At 36.9% G+C, this 21,481-nt stretch overlaps 2 protein-coding genes across 3 annotated transcripts; one reads left to right on the top strand and one right to left on the bottom strand.

The window, feature by feature from the left end:
* Positions 1–283: 283 nt before the first annotated feature.
* LOC145567248 (uncharacterized) lies at positions 284–9,098 on the top strand. Of its 2 annotated transcripts, none has more exons than XM_081626503.1 (4): positions 284–890; positions 3,153–3,536; positions 3,635–8,313; positions 8,681–9,098. In XM_081626503.1, the coding sequence occupies exons 1-3, from the start codon at positions 741–743 to the stop codon at positions 8,240–8,242; spliced, it is 5,142 nt and encodes a 1,713-aa protein (XP_081482629.1). In that variant the 5' UTR covers positions 284–740; the 3' UTR covers positions 8,243–8,313; positions 8,681–9,098. The 2 variants fall into 2 exon arrangements, with proteins under 2 accessions (XP_081482629.1, XP_081482630.1); XM_081626504.1 differs by having other exon boundaries at positions 285–890; positions 3,153–3,524.
* Positions 9,099–11,489: 2,391 nt separating this feature from the next.
* On the bottom strand, positions 11,490–16,182 carry LOC145567246 (rac-like GTP-binding protein 3). The gene is made up of 8 exons (XM_081626502.1): positions 15,568–16,182; positions 15,032–15,119; positions 14,745–14,854; positions 14,544–14,607; positions 13,490–13,554; positions 13,334–13,399; positions 12,350–12,447; positions 11,490–11,890 (listed from the first exon to the last, which is right to left on the bottom strand). Exons 1-8 carry the CDS (start codon positions 15,670–15,672, stop codon positions 11,851–11,853), a joined length of 636 nt encoding a protein of 211 aa, XP_081482628.1. The 5' UTR covers positions 15,673–16,182; the 3' UTR covers positions 11,490–11,850.
* Between the last annotated feature and the right edge of the window lie 5,299 nt (positions 16,183–21,481).

Below are 21,481 nucleotides of genomic sequence, written 5' to 3'. Positions count from 1 at the left end.
TTTTTTTTTTTTTTGAAGAGGGGGAAAGTCTCAGTCAACTGGGCAGAGGACAAGAAGAAGTCACATTCTGTTTTGTCTGTGACGGAGGAAGTTACGTACAACCCCCGGTGAGATTAGCACTGCCCGTATAAAAAAACTGCCCGAACTGCCCGACCAAGTTTACGCCTTTCCTTTTGCCGCCTGGCGGGTCCGCTTTCACCACTTCATTTTTTTTTCTCCACCTTTTAATTTTTATTTTATTATTTATTTAATTTATTTATACTACGTATTTTTATTTATATTTATAATTACCTCGAAAAAACTGGGTTTTTATTTGATTTTCTCTCTCCTCGAATTTGATTTTCTCTCTCCTCAATTTCTGGGTAAATCGGCGATATTCTCTCCCATCGATTTTCTCTCTCTACTTTCGGATTTTTCTCTCTATTTCTCTCTCTTCTTATCTGTATCTCTCTCTAGTTTTTGGATCTGGAGATTTTCAGCTTCAATCGGATCGATTAATTAGGGTTTTTGCTATTTTTATATAATATTATAAATTTCCAAGTATCAAACCCTAGTTCGGTGATTAATTTAGGGGAGAAGGAGAAGGAGGTTAGGGTTGATTTATTTGGGGAAAAGATAAGATCGAGTTTTGGAATCTGGAGGTGGTATTGAGAAATTTGTGGGTATCGAATTTGTTTTTAGGAATTAGGGTTTGAATTGATGTTGATCGAAGAAGGGAAAATTGGGGAAAATGCTAGGATATGCTTGGGTGGGAGGCCGGCGGCGGGAGTAGGAAAAGGATTCGGCACATGCGGCCAGTTTTAACATCAACCGGTGGTGTAGCTGCTGCTGTTGATGATTCTGGTGCGGTTGTTGTTGGTGGTTCGTCTTCAACCAGTTCCTTTGTCAAGGTATGCCAAAACCCTTTTTTTTTTTTAATTGATTGTGTGATTGGTTTTTTGTTCGATGATTGTTTTCAGGACTTTTCGGTTTCGTTTGTTCGTAGCTTGATGTGTTTTCGTGATACGGCGATCCGGGGTTTTGTGTTATTGAATGATGGTGATGTTTTTGTTGTTAGAGCGCTTAGAGATCGATAGGATAAGGAGGGGTTGGATTGGATTGATAAGAGATTATGGTTGAAACCGGGTGGGGGTATTGATATATGTCGCAACCTTTCTGAAGGGTAGATGTTTGGAGAATGGATTGAAATATTGAATTGGTAAAATGCTTGTTGTTGATTTCGAAGTGCTAGTAAGTTGTGGTTGCTGCCCTTGCTGGGTAGCAAGTGCTTCGAAAACGGGTTCATGAAATGTAGGTGCAATTTGTTGGAATTGTTAGAGTGTTGGTTGTATTAGGCGGAGAATGGTCGAAGAGCATGGATTAAGTCAATTGATATATTGTGCCTGGAATGTAACAAAACAATGTGCAGCTTGAAATCAGTTTATAGATGTTATTTTGAGGAGAAAGGAGGTGTCTTTGGTTGTGTTTTCACTGGATCATCAGCTGAAGCTTTATTTTCATTCAGCTTATGCTGAGCATTGTGTTAGGCAGCTTAGGCTATTCATATTTCTCCTGTTTCCTGTTCAATGTAGGACCCTCTATTGCTTTCACTGATGTCATGTTTGGGTATGGAAGGGGGAGCTTGTTCTCGCCTCCTTCTGACACACTAATTTGGAAATTTGGGACAAAGAGGCGAAAGAATTTATAGTCCACTTTTTCCTTCCTCTATTACTTGAGCAAAAGTTTAATTCTTGATGTACATCAAATTATTTTCTATTCTCATGGATTGAGTTTCATTGGTTTCATTGGCTTCATTGGGGAAATTACAGCACGTTCTGTAAAACATGTCATTTTCTATATTGTAAGTTTGTTTCTATAGGTTCTTGATTTCATTTGGCTGAGAAAAAGCTCTTGTAAGTCTTAGATTCTCGGTATCTAAGGTGAAATACAATGTTCTGGTCCAATTTGAAAGAATGGAATTGTTTCTGACCATATTAGATTCCTTTCTGAGAAAATATAAATCTATTGTGAATGCTGGACATTTAGATTATTGCCCCGTTTGGCCTGGCCAGTAATTTTAGTACTTATTTATTCTATAACAGATAGCTTGTTAAGTATTGAATCTAGAAGTAGGTGCTAACATCAGGATCAGATGACCAATTGGGTTGTTCAGGATAGTGCAGCCACGACTTATTTACCTCATTACAGACTACTTTTGTGAGGTATCTCAGCTGTATGAGCAAAAAAAGGAAGAGTAGGATATCCACATCAGCTGTGTTTTCTTTCATATTTTCTGCTGCCTATACTAGCTATTAGTTCTGTCATCTTGTTAGCACACTTTGTACCGATTTTGTGCTTTCCAAACAAGCAGCCAGTTCTTTCATCTTACTAGTCTTCATTGTGAAGTTTCCAATGTATTTTAGCAATTTACCTTGGTTTGTTGAGAGTGTTTTTGGAGGTAAGAGAAACGTAATGACAGTATGCATGATTACAAATATCTAGTTGTTGCTCTCATTGGGCTAAGTTTTAGAAGGCTTGTTCCTTACTATCCCAGGCAAATAGTAATTGGGGAAGAAGATTGTTGCAATGTTGTGCTAAAAGCTTGTGACTCTTGAACCAGGAGGGATTGTGCTGCATTGATGGGTGTGCTGTGAGGTCGAAGTTTTGCAAGAATTTGGACATTTTAAAGGAGACTGTAACCACTACCTTTGAAGGGGTTGTCCAATGCATAGTTTGGATGATGTAAGGAAGAGTATCTAAGGCATATACTTATATAGTTTTTTTCCCTCTTGTTTGAGCCTGTCCGTCCTCTTAATGTAAATGCTGCATTGCCTTCCCTTTATTCTATTTTATTTAGTTTTAACTGTTGCATCTCATACTCATTGTAAGCAGCAATGTGGCCTTTTGCTTTTTGAAGAGATGGTGTTGTATTAATTGTTTATCTTTGAGGTAAAATTATATTGGCTGAATTCTTCTTCCTTCAGTGACGAATCTTATGCTGTGTTTTATCTTATGTCATTCTGGAATCCTTATTTTTTGCAGTGTTATTAGCCATTGTCCTTGCCAATTTTATTTTATTATTTTTTTTTTTTTTCTTTCAGAGTTCTTGCTACTTTCATAATATGTAGTGTAATCTATTTCATTGTATAACAATAGCTTCTAATGTTTTGCAGGATGTTCGCAAGATAAACGTTGGTGATTGTGCTCTCTTTAAACCACAACAAGACTCCCCACCTTTCATAGGAATTATTCGTTCATTAGGGTCTGACAAAGAGAATAACTTGCAGCTTGGTGTAAATTGGCTTTATCGACCTGCAGATGTCAAGCTTCTGAAAGGCCTTGCACCAGAAGCTGCGCCTAACGAAGTTTTTTACTCGTTTCATAGGGATGAGACTCCTGCTGCATCCCTATTACATCCGTGTAAAGTCGCATTCTTGCCAAGAGGAGTTGAACTTCCTTCAGGGATATCTTCATTTGTGTGCCGACGAGTTTACGACACTGCAAACAAGCGTTTGTGGTGGTTGACAGATCAGGATTATATTGATGTACGTGTCAATGTAATTTTTTGGCTACTGAAGTGCTGAAATTTTGCCCCTTGATGTGTCTGTTTCCTTTCTTTCCATAGCTCATTTTTTTTTTTGTTTTGTTTTTTCAGGGTCGGCAAGAAGAAGTAGATCAACTATTACGTAAAACTCAATTAGAAATGCATACAACGGTTCAACAACAAGGTGGTCGCTCTCCAAAACCAGTGAATAGTCCGATGTCAACATCACAGTTAAAACACAGTCCTGATAGTGTGCAGAATAGTACTACTGTTTACCCTTCTCAATCTAAGGGAAAGAAAAGGGAGAGAAGTGATCAATCGTCAGAGCCTGTGAAGCGTGAGCGCTCCTCAAAAGCAGATGATGTAGATTTCAGTTTACCGAGAACAGAAGGCATGTTGAAGTTTGAAATTGATAAAATAACCGAGAAAGGGGGGCTTGTAAATTCTGAAGGGGTCGAGAGATTAGTTCATCTTATGCAGCCTGACAAATCTGAGAAGAAAATGGAGTTAAGTTGTCGGTCCTTGCTGGCGGGTGTGATAGCTGCAACAGACAAGGTTGATTGCCTACACCAGTTTGTGCAACTTAGAGGCTTGCGAGTCTTGGATGAATGGCTCCAGGAGGCCCACAAGGGTAAAATCGGTGATTCCAGTAGCCCCAGAGATCAGGATAGATCGGTTGAGGACTTAATTTTGGTTTTACTTCGAGCGTTGGATAGACTCCCAGTAAATCTTAATGCATTGCAGATGTGTAACATTGGCAAGTCTGTGAATCATCTGCGGTCACATAGAAATTCAGAAATTCAGAAGAAGGCACGGAGTCTAGTGGATACATGGAAAAAACGTGTGGAGGCTGAGATGAACATTAATGATTCAAAGTCTGGTACCAGTCATGCTGTTTCTTGGCCAGCTAGAACACGTAATGAAGCTTCTCAGGTTGGGAATCGGCATCCCAGTGGCTCCTCAGATGCTACCATGAAGAATTCTATATCACAACTCTCTTCATCAAAATCTGCTCCAGTTAAGCTGGTTCAGGGAGATGCTATTGCTAAATCACCATCTGCATCAGCATCTCCAGGAGCCGTGAAATTAGCCTCATCGCCTGCATCTACAAGTGCTAGCCTTAGGGATGGACATCTCAGAACGTCTTTTGTTAGTGGCAGCTCTGAACTTCCTCAGTCAGCAGCAAGAGATGAGAAAAGCAGTGGTTCTAGTCAGTCTCATACCAACAGCCAGTGTTCGAGTGACCATGCCAAAAACACTGGGCCTTCTGTTAAAGAAGATTCAAGGAGCTCCAATTCGGGATCAACTAGTTTGAATAAGAGTTCAGGAAGTGCTTCCAGGCACCGAAAATCTGCTAATGGGTTGCAGGGTCTGGCTGTTTCTGCTGTCCAGAAGGATGGTGGATCTAGCAGAAACTCTTCTGTGACGAGGGTCTCTGTATCAGAAAAGTTACCGCAGCAGCCAGTTACATGTGAAAAGGCCATGGATGTTCCCCTTTCTGACAGCACCAACCATAAGCTAATTGTTAAAATCAGCAATCGGGGCCGCAGTCCTGCACAAAGTAATGGAGGATCTGTTGAGGATCCTACTTCCACTAATAGTAGAGCTTCATCTCCTGTGCTTCCTGAGAAGCATGGACAGTTGGATCACAGTTCAAAAGAAAAATCTGATGGTTTTCGAAATAATGCCCCATCAGATGTGAACACTGAGTCTTGGCAAAGCAATGATCTTAAAGATGGGATGACTGGGTGTGAGGAAGGGGATGGATCTCCAGCTACGGGTCCAGATTCTGGACGTCCAACTACTGATGAAGCTGGAAAACCAACTGATGTTACGAAAATTATGTCATCAATCAAAAGTGAGATCAAAACAAGAAAGTCACTTGATTCTTCGTTAAGCTCTATCAATGCTTTAATTGAAAGCTGTGCCAAGTGCTCTGAAGATAACACACCCATTTCTGTTGGAGATGATGGCATGAATCTGCTTGCTAGTGTTGCTGCAGGGGAAATTTCGAAGTCAGGTGTGGTATCACCCGCACAATCTCCTCAAAGGAGCACTTCTTTGGCTGATGAATCATGCAGGGACTACAGTAATAGATCAAAGCCTAACGGTGATGTATATGCTTCGATAGGGGACAAAAACCGCCCCAGTGCTGCTGTTGCTGAAACTCAGAAACAGAATGTCACTCCAGGTGTTTCATCAGTCCATCACGAGGATTCAGGTGACCGGTCGAGGATATCTGGCAAGGATATGCTAAACAACGTGGAAGCTTGTTCAAAATCTGACAAAAAAACTGATGAAGGCGGGGCTACCATTTCTGCCTCTCTGTTAGCTACTTGTGCAGTCAGTAATGAAGGTGCTGAACAAGCTCTTGAATCCAAGACAGATGTCAAGGATAACAGTAATGTGCGTACACCCAACAGAAGAGAGGGTGTAAGTAGCTGCTCAGCGACTGAAGACAAAGTTAACGACGTCTCTCTGAAGGAGCGTATCCGTATTAGGCCTGCTGAAACAGCACCAGCCCCTTCAGCAGATGTTGATGAGAAGGCTGACGTGAAAAGTTGTCCAAAAGGTGCAACAGTTTCTCCACCTGCGTCTGTTGCATCCACAACTGGAAGAATTATGGGTGACCTTGGTGCTGAAACTATGAACGGTAAAATCGTGGCTGCCAAAGAAGAGAGTCAGAATGAGCAACCAGTTGCAAGTCAGGGACATGGTGTTGGCCTGGAAGTTAAGGATAAGGTTAAGGGTTCATCTTTGAATGTCGAGTTTGAGAAAAAAGCTCACGAAGATGCTGCATTATGCCCTCCTAATGATGATGACAAAAAGCAGGTCAGTCAAGGGCTTCGAAGCAACATTGTATTGGAGCAAAAATCACATGCTGTAGCAGTAAAAGTGGATTCAGCAATTACCAATGAGAAGCCAGTGGTGGTGTCAAATGAAGTTAAATCTGAAAAGGCTGAGGGTGTTGCTGTCTGTGGTCTTGCCAGTCAGTCAGGGAAAAGGATTCTAGACAAAGAGAGTGATTCTTCTGTACCTGAGAAAGAAGGTGAACATGAATTGTGTGGTGCTGATGTAGATCTGGGCAGAAGCTGCAAGGATCAAAATTCAGAAAACAAAGATGCTACTGCACAGCATTGTGACATTTCAGGTGCACAAGTAAGCTGTACTGCAGTTGTTTTATCAGAAGCAGAATTACATTCTAATGCAGAAAGAGCTAAATTGACTAAAATGGATGAAGAGATTAAAGAGAATAGTGTATCAGCCAAAGATAATGTTTCCTTGCCACCTGCTTCACGAGGTCCAGATGTGGATACAAAGCTTGGATTTGATTTGAACGAAGGCTTTAATGTTGATGAAGGGAGGAATGGTGAGCCTGTTAATTTGGGTTCTGGTCCTTGCCCAGATATTGTTTGTTCAGTCAGTCCCTTGCAAATCCCTGTTTGCTCTGCATCATGTGGTCTACCAGCTTCAATTACTGTTGCTGCAGCTGCTAAGGGACCCTTTGTTCCTCCTGATGACTTGTTGTGGAATAAACGGGAACTTGGATGGAAAGGTTCAGCAGCCACTAGTGCATTTCGTCCAGCTGAGCCCAGAAAATCCCTTCTTCCTGATTCTCCAGCTCCCAGACCAGCTCGGGTTCCTTTGGATATTGACCTTAATGTGGCAGATGAAAGTGGTGGCCAGGAGTTCAATGTTAGAAATAATCCTGTATGTGAGCTTATGACTACTGCATCTTTGCGTAGCTCTGGAGGTCTTGATCTTGATCTTAATAAAGTTGATGAGACTTCAGACATGACCCATGTGGGACGGCACATGACTAGCAACACTCAGAGATTTGAAGTCTCAACTCAGCATGTAAAAGCATCAACTTCCAATGTTTATTCTAATGGTGGAGGAAGTGGTAAGAGGGACTTTGATTTGAATGATGGGCCAGCAGCTGAGGAATTACCTGTTGAGCCAATTCCATCGCGTCAACTTAATAGTGGGAACATTCCTCTCCAGTCACCTTTTGGGCCCAGAATTAATAGCTCTGATACAGGGAACTGCTTTTCTTGGTATCCTCCTGGAACCAGCTACTCAGTATGTATGACTCCATCAGCTTTACCTGATAGAGAAGCTTTTTCACTTGTTGGGATTGGTGGAGGTCCTCAGCGTGTTGTCGGCGGTCCTACCACAGCTTTATCATTTAATCCCGATGCCTATAATGGATCAGTTTTATCATCATCTCCTGCTTTGCCTTTCCACCCTGCCCCTTTTCAATATCCAGTCTTGCCGTTTGGGACCAGTTTTCCGCTGCCTACGTCTGCTTTAGCTGGTGGGTCTTCTGGATATATGGACCCAACTGCTGGTGGGCGGATTTCTGCTATCCCTTCTCAATTGGTTGGAAATGCAGCAGCAGTGTCCTTTCAGTATCCTCATGCATATGTTGTTTCTCGGCCTATTCCAGACACCGGTAATAACTCTGTTATTGGGGGCAATCATATATGGGGAAAACAAGGTCTAGATCTTAATTCTGGCCCAGGAGTTTTGGACGTTGAAGGGAGAGATGAGTCACTGCCAATTGTATCAAGGCAGGTCTCCACCATCAGTTCTCAGTCCCTTGCAGACGAGCAAGCTAGGATGTATAGCATGGGAGGCGGCCATATGAAAAGGAAGGAACCTGAGGGAGGATGGAATATAGATAAGCTTAACTTCAAGCAATCGTCATGGCGATAGAATCACATGATGTTACCATATAGTGACCCCTTGTATAGTGACCCTTGAAAAACGGATGTTGGTTTAGCTATGTAAGTCTCCCTTCTGATTTTATGTTCAATTTTTTGAGCTTGATCAGTGTAATAAGTTATCTTCTGGCTAACTTTCTTTTACCCATTTTGTTCATTATATACATTTTTTTCCCCTTGTGAAGTAGTGATGTTTGCATAATTGCCATGATACAGTTTCTGGTTTTCCGCACAAAAGGATTATTTTTTAGTTAATGGACTGCTTGTATGTGGATAAGTATAATTTGTTTGATGTAGGGAAAAGTATCTTATATGATATTTTGAACATAATGTATATTGTTTTTCCATTGTACAGATCGTTTGTTGTTTGCTGGAACCTGCCTCATCTAATTTTTTTTCTCTTTCAATTTTTTTTTGGGGTTTGTTCCAGTTTGTAGAAGATGGACCCAGGCTAACTACCAAGAAGTCATCATCTAACTCTTGTCATGAAAAGGATGGGTGGTAAGTGAGTATACTGCTGTGTTCATAACAATCATAAGTCTCCGACCTCTCCCATCTCCTGCTGTACCAATTCAGTTTATTTGAAAAAAAGAAGAAAAAAAAAAGTTTGGGGTTCTGCTATTCAGTCTGTGAATCTATCCTCAGGTGGCTATTGGTCAGTTTTTCTTCTGTAGATAGTTGAAACTATTGAGAAAAATGCCTGTTATACAAAGCTTCAATAGCTTTGATACCATTCGTTTCTTTTTCAACCTCCCAGTGGAGGGAAGTTGAATTTGAATTTGTTTACTGCTCTAAGCAGAAGTGTTTGTATGTGCATTTTTCTTAATTTATCCATTCTTTCCCTAGTATCTCTCATTTTACTACATGTAACTTGTTTTTCTTGCTCCAAAATAGCTGTCCATCTTACTATTGGTATTACAGGATTTCATAAATAGTGTGCCTCTTCTTTATAAGTATTTCCTCCAGACTCAGCCACCTGAGAGTGAAGTGAATTATCGTAAATCACTGTGGTGGGTGTTTTTTGGTCAATTTCTGCATTTGTTTCTCACTGATTGTGTAGTTGTGCCCTGCATACCTGGAGCTTTGGTTTTGTTTTTCCCTCCTTTAAAACTGAAACATATCCTTCGGCAGATCTGCTGCTCTGTTGAGAGTAGTTGATTTCAGTTGCGGAAAGCCTGTCAAGTAACCAGTGCTATGGTTTGCTGCTTTATAATCTGAAAACTTCCTGCACATGGGATGGAGGTGCAAGTTTGATAATTGTGCCTTCATTTTTTTTTGAAAGGAAAGGTACCCATAGCGTAAGGGCCCCCCTGTTGATATCTGCACCATGCCAGCACCTTGTAGGCTAGGGCTTTTTGACTTCTCCTGCTCAAAGACTTAAAGACCTCCATATATATTTAATGAGCAATATGCTCATTTGTGTTTCCGGGTGGGTTTACCTGTGAGAGATTTAGACGTTCCGGACTGGTAGGCAACTTTGTCTTACCTGCCAAAATTTTGGGTATGTGATTGTAATACCGTTAATAGGTTCATTTTTGCTGTGTGTCTGCAAGCCCTTTGGTGTTGTAATATTAGTGGCCACAGGTGCAAGATGTTACTTAGGTGGTCAGCCGTTTCCTTCTCTAATTGGACAGGAGATTTTTTTTTTCTGATATTGGTACATAGGTCCTTGTGTTAAAAGAAGTTTATTACGTTAAAGTAAGTCATTGTGTTATATTATTGGCCACAAAATATTAATGCACTGTATGACTGTTAATATGCCGGTCATATGAATAATAAATGTCAATATGTTTATATTCGTAAATTATACCCAGGGCATATGGGCAATTCTCTGCTTTGTACACTATTTCCGATCTATTCATTAGTATTAATGGAGTAAAATTGTTTTGGAAAAGTCTTAATGGTACTTGTACTTTCGACTTTTATTCGTTTGACTTGGTCATATACTCATATCCATGATCTTTTGTGAACCAAACGTTAAATTTGCTTTCTTTAACAAAAGAAAGTTGGTCTATTAGAACTAGATACAAACTTCTCTTACTCTGCTAGTCTTCTATAAGTCTATGACGATATGCCTTCTCCTGTCTTCTCTCTGATGGTAAAAGTCATTAACACCGGCCAATAGGGCTGTCATTGGTGCAGCTTTTGACCAGCCACCACTCTACAACTCATTGCCTCCATGACCATTCAATCATCTTTCCCTAATCTGCCATCATCGGCATTTTTTTTGACCATTTACACAATCATTTGCAACTCACTTGAGCCAAACCAGTCAAAAATTCAATCCGGACTTCAAATGTATGGTCCATCATTTGCAACTCACTTGAGCCAAATCAGTCAATATTCAATCCGGACTTGCAACTCACTTGAGCCAAATCAGTCAATATTCAATCTGGACTTCAAATATACGGTGTTAGACTTGGTGCTTGGTAAGGTAGCAGGTTACGTCAGGACTACAACAGCTTACTGGTGACTATGACTCAATGATTCAATGGCAAGAGTAGCGTAGATAAAGTGGATTGTTTTTTTTCATTTTTTTAATACGTAGTATATATATGTTACTCAAAAAGTTTCTATAATTGCAACTATGCCGGATATTATAAATTCGCTCTTTTGTGTGTGTGGGAGTGAGGAACAAAATAAACTTTTGTTCATTGTCCAAACCCCTTGAAAATTATTGTAAGTTATAATTCACAAGGACAATACATTTAAGTTTGATTGTAATACATTTGTTCATTAACAGAAGTTGTTATCCAGAGCTCTTAAAATGTTTTATTACAATTATAGTGTTCAGTGAAGCATTACAAGAGCCAAATTAACCGCTTCGTGACAATAACAATATCAACTTCGTTAAAGCAATATTAAAAAGTTGTGTTTAATTATTTGTAAATCTATAATAAAGTACAAGAACAAAAATACTATGGAGTATACGGTAAGGTTAAAGCGTGATTTCTTATCAAACTTGAAAGGATAAGGTTCAAAGGACCGGCACAAGACAAACCTTGCCGTGGACCTGGACTGGCAGTCCACTTGGTGTTGCATGTGGCTTGACCTGCAGGCCGATCTTAGTCGACATGGTGTTGCATGTGGCTTGACCTGCTTTGGCCGATATTCCTAGATTAATACAAGTCCTGGATGAACAACGTAAATGCAAAGGAAGTGATCATAATATCAAATATTTCGTATTAAATTTCCAGTTACTATGGAGTACAAGCTAAGAAATCATACCATCTTTAAAGAACACTGTAAAATGCAAAACTTTCACTAGAAAACAGGTAGGAGATGTTGAACATCATTTGTTTAATTTTGTTGGGGAGGGGGGGGGGGGGGGGGGGGGGGGGGGGGCGCTAATAATTAGTATTGATTTTCCTAGAGATAACAGCTATGATCATCTAAAACCAATTGATTAGGATTTAAATATCACAGAGTGCATATACAGGGAGTAACATGTTGCAAGACTACACTACTATCGACAGCATCTACATATGACAAAAGTCCTGGGACGTGGGAAGTGGTGAAGATGTCAGCGATGGCCTGTTGGCTGAACGTCTGAATATCTGCGTCAACTGGTGAGAAAGCCATACTTGTCAAGCAACAAATTCATTTGAAACACATGAAGCTCCTTCGACCACAGATATTCCTGCAGACATGGATTAATTTGTTAAATGTTTTCCAATTCCATATTCCCATATATCCTAAGCTACATAAGTCTATATACTTGTATATAGACTATAGTGATTAAAAACTCTATTGGCTCTATTGCCTATTTGCCGATCACTACTAAATCAAAGTCTTGAGTTTTTAATTTTTAATGCCATTTGAATCAGAGTATATATTGACAATAATACAAAAAAGCCGCACTTCTTTTACCAAAAAAAGCTAACACATAATGCAGCCAAACTTACCAAGCAAGGATGCCTTTTGGTAAACACAAGATTGATTATGCATGCGCAAATTTTTGTTCAGGATATTATGCACAAGCACATACTAACTACTCTGGATCGCGGGAATTACAATTCAGTTAATCCGTGACTCAATCATAGTACATATATGGACTATAAAGTTGTAATAACATAATACAAGAGAGTGGGGCACTCACATTGCAAACCCTCGTCTTGGCTTCTTTTTCTTCTCCTTTTGTTTCTGAGGCGGCTTGATGACTACTTTGATTGCAGAATCAAAAACCGCTTTCACATTCTGTAAAATGTACAATGAACAAAGAATTCGATGAAGGTTAAAATCAACACAAGCAGAAAGTCACACTGATGAAGAGGCCTTGCTCAACGGGAATGTTAGACTACAGAAGATCTGACCAGGTGACCACAAAGCATAAGCCATGCATCATGTCTGATGCATGACGAGAGTGCTCAATCTAAAGAAAAAACAAAGGCAATTCAAATAGCTTATCCATAGAGCATCAATTTTGTCCATTAGTAACCCTTAAGTTAAGCTGATCAAGCATGAAACTTATGAGTCCTGAAATCTTTTACCTGGGTTTTCTACAAGTTAGTAATTCATAAATCATGTTCCTGAGATTAGGGCTTTCCACATAAAATATGGTCTATTATGCTAACTGATTAAGATCCAGCAGAACATATACAGGCAGAGAGACTTTGTTCTATGAGAGAAAAAAAAGGTGTTGAGTGATGGTTAAGATGTGTTGAGGGGTTGTGTGGTAGGTGGGAATACTTTTGATTGGGAATTACTTTGTACGAATTACCAATTGATAATTTGTCCTGAAGATAATTCTACGGTTGTTCCCACTATTGTCAATTATTTGTAATTGTGGTTGCCACCTTGCCATATAGTACTCGTATTGATGGAACTTTCATCCATGACGATCCAAACTCCAACTATTGACAAGATATTTTTTCACATATATAGTTTCGAGATTACTTAAGAGTAATGAACTAATGACACGTCACTAATTCTAAACTCTATGTATGCAAATATATACAGCTCATATTGTCTTCAATAGAAGAATAACAGAAAGAAATGCACATGCATGTATTCATGCAGTGTCATAATTACTAAAAACTAGAAAACAATCACTCAAAGAACAAGTGAAAGTATTCTTTGTTACCTGTTGAGTCTTGGAGCTGCACTCGATGTAGTATAAAGCACCAATCTGTTTACGGAGTTCCTCACCCTAGATGAACAGGATATGCAGATCTTTATTCATACAAATCGAAAAATTCAATGTAAGAGTTGCATACTGATAGATGACAAGAGATTGCACCTCTGTTGTGCTAACTGGAAGTACTCCAGGATGATCAGCCAAGAAATGCTTGTCCCCACGAAGATCTGGGAGCACAATTCGGAAATTGTTCAGTCACAAAGACCAGGAAAAATTAAAGAAGAAGAAGAAGAAGAAGCAGATTAAACACAATTGATATTCATTGGAATATTTTTGTGCAAGGAAGATGGAGTGGACTGACAGGACACAACTCTATTCATGCTTAAATCACTTCCTCTTGTATGTGGTCCAATAGTCTTCCAATACAGAAGTTGCACTAAGACAGATTTGCAACCCGCTCACAACCCTTAACATATAGGGGACTTTTGGAATTGACTCTACATAAAATTGATTTTGTATAATTAATCTTATTGATTAATATCTAAATGGTTGCACCGAGTAAGCTATACCACGGTTACACTAGAAAATCTGGGTGTGATCAAACAGAGTTCTGACGCCCAAAAGAGGGAAAAAGCCGGAAAGCAAAGTCGATCAGCAGGCAAAAATAAGAGCTCTGACACCCAAAGGAGGGGAAAGCAAAGCCGATCAGCAGGCAAAAAAATAAAATAATAGAAACAACAACAAATGTTGTACTTGCAGAGGCAAAGAGTAAACCCTTTGCAAAGAAGAACAATTACACTCCCAAAAAACTATGCGCGAGCACACACAAACATACGCATAAAAGAGCCAGCAATTACTAGTGAAAAAATTTTAGTTCCAAAAACATAGATTAACTTAAAAGTACACCAAGTAATGAACCGTGGTAACATATTTCAACATGTAAAGAGACTTTTCAAATATGAGCATTAGAAGAATTTAAGAACACTGCATGTATTAAGGATATCTACCACTATCACTAACTCACAGCTACACCAGCATATACCCTACAGAGTATTCTAAAAACAATCAAAGTTCCAATCTACGAACCACAAAAATAACGAGGAGTAAAATGAAGGTTCATTACTCTGTCGATTCTGTCAAGATACAAAGCAAAGGTTTATGGCACCATACAACAGATCGGATCAGAAATTAACCATTATATATATAATTGTCTTACCCAATTTGGTGCCAACCAACACCAATGGTACTCCAGGAGCATAATGCTGAAGTTCCGGGACCCACTGACCAAGAAATTGTGTTAATATCTACATAACCAATGAAAATAAATACAGCACAACGTCTAACCAAATACCCACTTTACTAACATAACTATAAATCTATAATGCCTTCAATCTACAGTAACCTGGTGAGAATGTACCTTCTTTTGCACATTCTCGTAGCTCGCACGACTGACCAATGAAAAAGCCAAGACAAAGACATCAGCCCCTCTGTAGCTCAAAGGTCTTAATCTGTTGTAATCCTCTTGTCCTATAAAACAATTCAATCGCGAAACATCAAACTCGAGGTTCTTATAATGGTATAACCAAGTCGATCATGATATGATAACTACATTACATTTCTAGTTAAAGTAATCTGAAGAAACTTGTATCAATTGCAACCAGTCTTTAAACACGAAAGATAGTGATCGACGATAAACGGACTCACCAGCAGTATCCCAGAGGCCTAAGTTCACAGTGGTACTTTCCACAACCACATTAGCACTGAAATTGTCAAATACTGTTGGGATGTAATCCTGGTTACACAAAAATCAACTCATAAATCCCTAATTAAATAATATATTCACTGAAAATTAAACAATGAAGCCAATATAACAGGAAATGTGAGAACTCTTAGAAGAAAGAAAGAATGACTGAAATTGAGTCCATTATACACCCGGCATCCCCACATAGGTATGTACACAATACACCTAAAGCTATTTTTCGGCATATTTGCTGCTTCGGAAAGAAAGGTACACATAATCGAGTTGTGCTAAAATTCAGAAAGACAAGAATTTTTTTTTTCTGATATTAACAATGATGGAAACTTTTAGGTCAAGAAACCAAGGTAAAGGCAAACTTAAAAAGCTGCTATACCCAGAAAAAGGCATACTGAATTAACAGGAAATCAATAAAAAAAGAAAAAAGAAAAAAAATGAAAAACTCATAAATTGAAGAACCCAGATAAGAAAATTGACAACTTACAGTAGGGAATTTGTTACTGGTGTAACAAATTAACATACAAGTTTTTCCAACAGCCCCATCTCCAACTGTCACACATTTTATGAATCTTGAAGCACTTGCAGCCATTTTCAGTACTCAAAATTGAAAACTCAGAAATATTTTGCAGAAAATAGATAGACAATCTTCCAATTCAACAAAAAAAATAATTATAATTTTTGAGCAAAGATTTTGATATTTTATGAAAGGGGTATTGTAAAATTAAATATTGGGTATATAATTGAATGAATGAGAGGCAAAGTCACAAGAATCTCACTCAATTCATCACAACAAAAACACTCACACTCATTTTAATTGTTGTGTTTTGCTAGCTGTTTAACAAGCATTTTTTGGGGATTTTTTTTCTTTTGTTTTTTTTTTTGGGGGTGTTGATAATAAAGATTGGCTCACCTGCTCACCAAGAAAACCAAAAAACACAAACCCAACATCCCTAAATTAAAATAAAGATGATTTCTTTCTTTAATTTGCATCAAAAAAATTAAAACTTTAGTTATTTGGCTGTATATAGTGAAGTGTGAACTAGGAAGCTGCCTTTTTTATATACTTATTTCAGCTTATTATTTTGTTGAGGGAGAAAGAAAAAAAAGAGGAGTGTATTTATTGATATGGAATGGGCTGGTGTGATTAACGGTGTTTTGTACTCCGTATTTGGAACCGCCAAGGAAGGAGGACGGTTGATCCGTGATGCCCCAAATTGTAAACTTTGTTTTCTTTCCCAAATGAAGAGGTGTGGCTTTGTAGGCGAGATTTTATTTCAGATCTTTATACGGTGTTTTATAGTATAATGATGACTTTAAATTGATACTCCGTACTGAATACGGTAGCCTGGTAGGTGATGTTAGTATCAAATTGTAAATTTGTGATTACATTATTCAATACTATACATTAATACATACTCTATAGTATTAATGACTTATTGAGATGATTTGTTAATTGGACACTTTTGTACTCTATTTAGACATTGTACGGTCATTTTATAATTTTAATGCATGGACAATGTCTTGCCTCAATAAAGATATTTTGCATACACATAATTTTTTCTAATTCGCATGTGTTAAGTGAGAATTATACATTCCAATTCCAAAGGTTGTAAGTTCAATTTTATTAACACACTGTCTTATTTTTTCTTCTTCTTACCATGTTAATAGAAAAAATAAATTAATGTTTTATGAGGCGTATTTTCTAATATGGAGAATAGATTGACAATTAAAAGATAATGTCATGTGACACATTTATACTCAAAAAACCCTAACATATCAGCAGATCCAACATAGTAGGGTTGCAAAATAAGATTGCTAAAATAGTAAAATTTTCATAAATGCAAGCTTTAAATTTATATCTTTAAAAAAAAAAAGAGAGAGAGAGATTATATCCTGATACTTTTTAGATAATTAAATATGAGTGTACAACTTAGTTGTAAAGTGGACATTTATTTATATAGTTAGGTGGGGAGCTTTATTGCCAAGGTTTCTAAAGTTCTAATGCTTAACATTAAAAGGAACTTAGAATTGTATACAGTATATTGAATTGGTAGTAGTTGATTACTTCATCGATTAATTCTATTTATTATGTTTACTTGTACTTATGGCTAATTAGGCAAAATCGATTTTAGACTAGTAGAAACTCTTAATTGTTATAGTAGACAATGATGCTTGTCAGTAATCACATATTAATTGTTGAAATACTTTGCAAAGTTTTAATGTAGATGTTCGGTACAATCAATTGATGAATTAGTATTTATTTTTTATTTTTTTTTAACAACCTATCTAATACATTGTTGATTTCATTCTTAATGGAGTAAAGCCGTAAAGTAGTTATGAGTATAAATTTTCAACTATTGGAGGGAAAAGCCTCCAAATTTAGTTTTTGATTTGAGTTTGTTAAATTAAAGTTACAAGAATCATGCTTTCTTATCTAGTGACCTTTTTAAGGTACATAGTTACTTTGATTGTGCCAACTAACTACACGTCTACACTAACAAACAACTAGTTTGACAAATAAGGGGCCAACACTTTGTATATATCGACGGTAACGTACCCTAATATGAAGCTCCAACATACCACAATAACAAAAGAGAAAACGCATGTGTTTAACACAATAATGGAAAGAACAAGGACACACACGTAGGGGTGTCCTTAAGCAATATAGGAAAGGGAGATTAATGATGTGTTGATATTAGGTACAAAAGGGACATTAATCGAAAGGCATGCTCATCACTTTGACACTTTTGTAATTGGCAACCTTGGCTCAAAGTTGTGACCTAATAATTAAAGGAACATAACTTCAATCATTTGTAATTTTATAAATGCGGTTGCTAGAATAAGTAAGGATTAAGCAATTGCCTAAGTTCTAAGGGGGGTCGAGTTCATGTTAGAAAAAACAAAGGTAAATATGAAAAGCAATTTTTTTTAGCCAAAGTCATCATGATAAATTCTTTATTATAATCCAAAGTAATTGTTGTGACCATAATGTACTAAATGTAGTTGCCAAGTTTGAGTTAAATCTAGTGTTCAAATAATTCTATTTAGTTCAACATACATACAAAGTTTATGTTAACTCAAAATTATAATATTCCTATTAAAAAAAAATGATACGAATCATGTAACTATATATTCATATACAACGTATATGGTTTTTTTTTTTTTTTTTAAATTTTTAATACAAAAGAATTTTATGCGAAATTTTAGATGTTAATTTATAATAGGGTGTTATTTGAAAATTAAATTTAAAGTCATTTGCAATATTACAAAAGTTATGAAGTTGTTATTCACAAGCACATGTTACACTGAATAGAAACATTCGAGCCTCCAATTTTTGAAAAATTTCGATGAGGCATTCTAAGCTATGGACTTTAATTGGGTAGGTGTTGTTAAATAGTGGCGTGGTGGTGGCCTGGCCTAGGGAGAAAGCAAGTAGTGTGAGAAGTGCTAGTTGGTGGTCTTTGGGGGTGGCATAGTTGTGGCAACTATGATATGATGATGTAGTGGTGGTTGTGGGCTCTGCAGCTAATAAGGTGGTGGTGTTGGTGATACAGGGCATAAGGGTTCTTTGTGTATCACATTTTGAAGATTTTTTGCAGCAAATATTAACTCACTATTTTAATCGTATTGTACGTTTCTAAACACATTTAAACGGTTTTCTACTGAATGAGGTACTCTCTTTGGTTATTGAAATTCATCTTGCTTTCTATTTTGAGTCGTTTGAATAGTTGGACTTACTTTTACCTTTTTTTTTTTAAAAAAAAAAAAAAACCCATTTACTATCTTACCGTTATATTATTTAGACCTTTTTACCCTCTATCTCTTATTATATACTGTATGTATTTTTCTTACAAATTCATCCACATTTTTAGCCTATCTTATTTAATTACCTTACTTTTTCTATGTATTATTAGAAACAAAAAGTCTACGGCGAGTTTATCTTTTAAAAGTGGTACGACTAATTGTGGCACTACCTCCATTTCTTATTATTTGCAAAAAGAGCATTATTTATGACGAAGGTAGTATATATATTTGAAGAAAAAGGTAATATATATTTTAAAGAAAAATTTATCAAATAACACCTTTTATAACCCTTTTGTTGTGAAAAAACACCTTATAATTTTTTTTTGTTAAAACACACCTAATACCAGATTTTTTTTTTTGCGAGAACACACCTTACCCCGATTTCAGGCCATTGACTTTGGTTTAACGGCATTGACCCCCTCACGTGAGTGTCACGTGCTTAGAATACCCCGTTTCTCTCTCCTCACAGCCACCACAATCACATCCTAGCCGCCACTAGAACCACCTCTTAGCCGCGGACACCACCACCCATCAACCTAGCGACCATCACCGCCCACGGCCCACCCAAATCACTCTAAACCTACCCAAAAAATCCCCCTCCCTTTCTTCATCCATAACAACCAGGCCATCCTCAGCTCCTCCAACGTCAACGCAACGATCCACGACAAAGAGTGACCACCTTAACCATCAGGAACAAGATTAAAGTCAGTAATTTGTGGTGGATTTGATGTGGGTTTTTGTTGGGGATTTTTGCTCCATTGTTAGATCTAAGGAAAAGTTGCAAAAAATTGAAGATCTTAAGGAGGGAGTGAAAATGGAGGAGAGAGAAAGATAGATGTGATTTTTTGGGTGGATTTTTTGTTATTTGGGTGGGCGGTGATGGTGGCTAGGTTGATTGGTGGTGGTGTCCACGGTTGAGAGGTGGTTCTAGTGGCGGCTAGGCGGTGGTGTCAGTGGCTAGAGTTGTCTAGGCTTGTGGTTGTGGTGGCTTGAGGAGAGAGAAAGGGGGCATTTTGAGAATGTGACGAGTCAATGCCGATAAACCAAAGTCAATGGTCTGAAAACGGGGGAAGGTGTGTGTCACCAAAAAAAAAAAAAAAAAAAAAAAAAAAAAAATCTGATTTTAGGTTTGTTTTAACAAAAAAAATTTATAAAGTGTTTTTTCACAACAAAATGGTTATAAAAGGTGGGAAATTTTCCTATTTTAAAAGAGTAATACAGAGTATTACGTATTTTAAAATAAAAGGAAACATCAATATCTATCTATACTATATACTAAAGTTATTCTTATAGTACGTATGTCGCATCCACAATAAAAAATTTCCCGCCAAAAACTTTTTAATTTTCCTTAAAAAATTAACATAACAAAAAAGTTATTGAATAAAAACTTACCAATTTATAAAAATACTAGATGAAGCCCGTGCGATGCACGGTTTGTTTGATTTTTTTATTTTATTTTTATTTTTTTTATTTATGAGCTAAAATTTGTTATATATTTAGATAAAATTCCTAATAATAAAAGATAATGTTTAATATTTAATTAATTTAAACTTAAAAATCTCATTCGCCAATTTTGCTTACGTGGCATTTGAATTATTTAATTCTAAAATAAATTAATAATCTCTTATTTAATTGGCTACTACTAAGATTTATAATCCTACGTGGCGCGCTGAGAAAATTAGATCCTACGTGGCTCTCTAAAATCTCGGGAAAAAACTCCCATGTGCGATGCACGGTTTGTTTGATTTTATTTTATTTTATTTTATTTTATTTTTTTTTTGTATTTATGAGTTAAAATTTGTTATATATTTAGATAAAATTCCTAATATTAAAAGATAATATTTTATTAATTAAAACTTAAAAATCTCATTTGCCAATTTTGCTTACGTGGCGTTTGAATTATTTAATTTTATATCAAATTAATAATCTCTTATTTAATTGACTACTACTAAGATTTATAATCCTACATGGCACGCTGAGAAAATTAGATCCTACGTGGCTTTCTAAAAACTCGGGAAAAAACTCCCCTTTATATATATATATATATATATATATATATATTAGATTTTAAATTATATGAAAGCTCTAAGGATAAACATTAAATAAATTCAAAAAAAAAAATAATAATAAAAAAATTTATATAAGTAATTTCATTTGAACAAACTTTATTTTAATTGAATTTTTATATTACAAATCTTATAATTATGAATCCGCAAAAATCTAGTGACATTAAGGGCCTGTTCACATTTACTTAATTTCAGTTCAGTTCAGTTCCAATCAGTTCAGTTCAGTTCAGTTCAGTTCCAATCAGTTCAGTTCAGTTCAGTTCAGTTCAGCTCTTAATTTCTCTCTCACATAAAATATTCATTTCAGCTCTTAATTTCTCTCTCACATAAAATATTCATTTCAGCTCAATTCAGTTCAGTTCAGTTCAGTTCCAATCAGTTCAGTTGAGTTCAGTTCCAATCAGTTCAGTTCAGCTCAATTCAGTAAATATGAACAGACCCTAATATTTGATGCACTACGAATAATCTAACCAACTAACCTAACTAACTAAGCTTGTTTTTTTTTATGCAAACTAACTAAGCTAGTGG

Source organism: Chenopodium album, chromosome 11 (assembly GCF_948465745.1).
Source record: "Chenopodium album chromosome 11, dcCheAlbu1.1, whole genome shotgun sequence".
Taxonomy (NCBI): Eukaryota; Viridiplantae; Streptophyta; class Magnoliopsida; order Caryophyllales; family Amaranthaceae; genus Chenopodium; species Chenopodium album.
This window is presented reverse-complemented; position numbering and strand designations above follow the sequence as displayed.

Excerpts from the sequence above, each read along its gene's own strand:
- LOC145567248 (XM_081626503.1), top strand. The coding sequence starts at position 741 with ATGCTTGGGTGGGAGGCCGGCGGCGGGAGTAGGAAAAGGATTCGGCAC. Across the intron at positions 891-3,152 it reads CAACCAGTTCCTTTGTCAAG|GATGTTCGCAAGATAAACGT; the intron begins GTATGCCAAAAC and ends AATGTTTTGCAG. Across the intron at positions 3,537-3,634 it reads ATATTGATGTACGTGTCAAT|GGTCGGCAAGAAGAAGTAGA; the intron begins GTAATTTTTTGG and ends TTGTTTTTTCAG.
- LOC145567246 (XM_081626502.1), bottom strand. The coding sequence starts at position 15,672 with ATGGCTGCAAGTGCTTCAAGATTCATAAAATGTGTGACAGTTGGAGAT. Across the intron at positions 14,855-15,031 it reads AGGCCTCTGGGATACTGCTG|GACAAGAGGATTACAACAGA; the intron begins GTGAGTCCGTTT and ends ATTGTTTTATAG. Across the intron at positions 13,555-14,543 it reads GTTGGTTGGCACCAAATTGG|ATCTTCGTGGGGACAAGCAT; the intron begins GTAAGACAATTA and ends TTGTGCTCCCAG.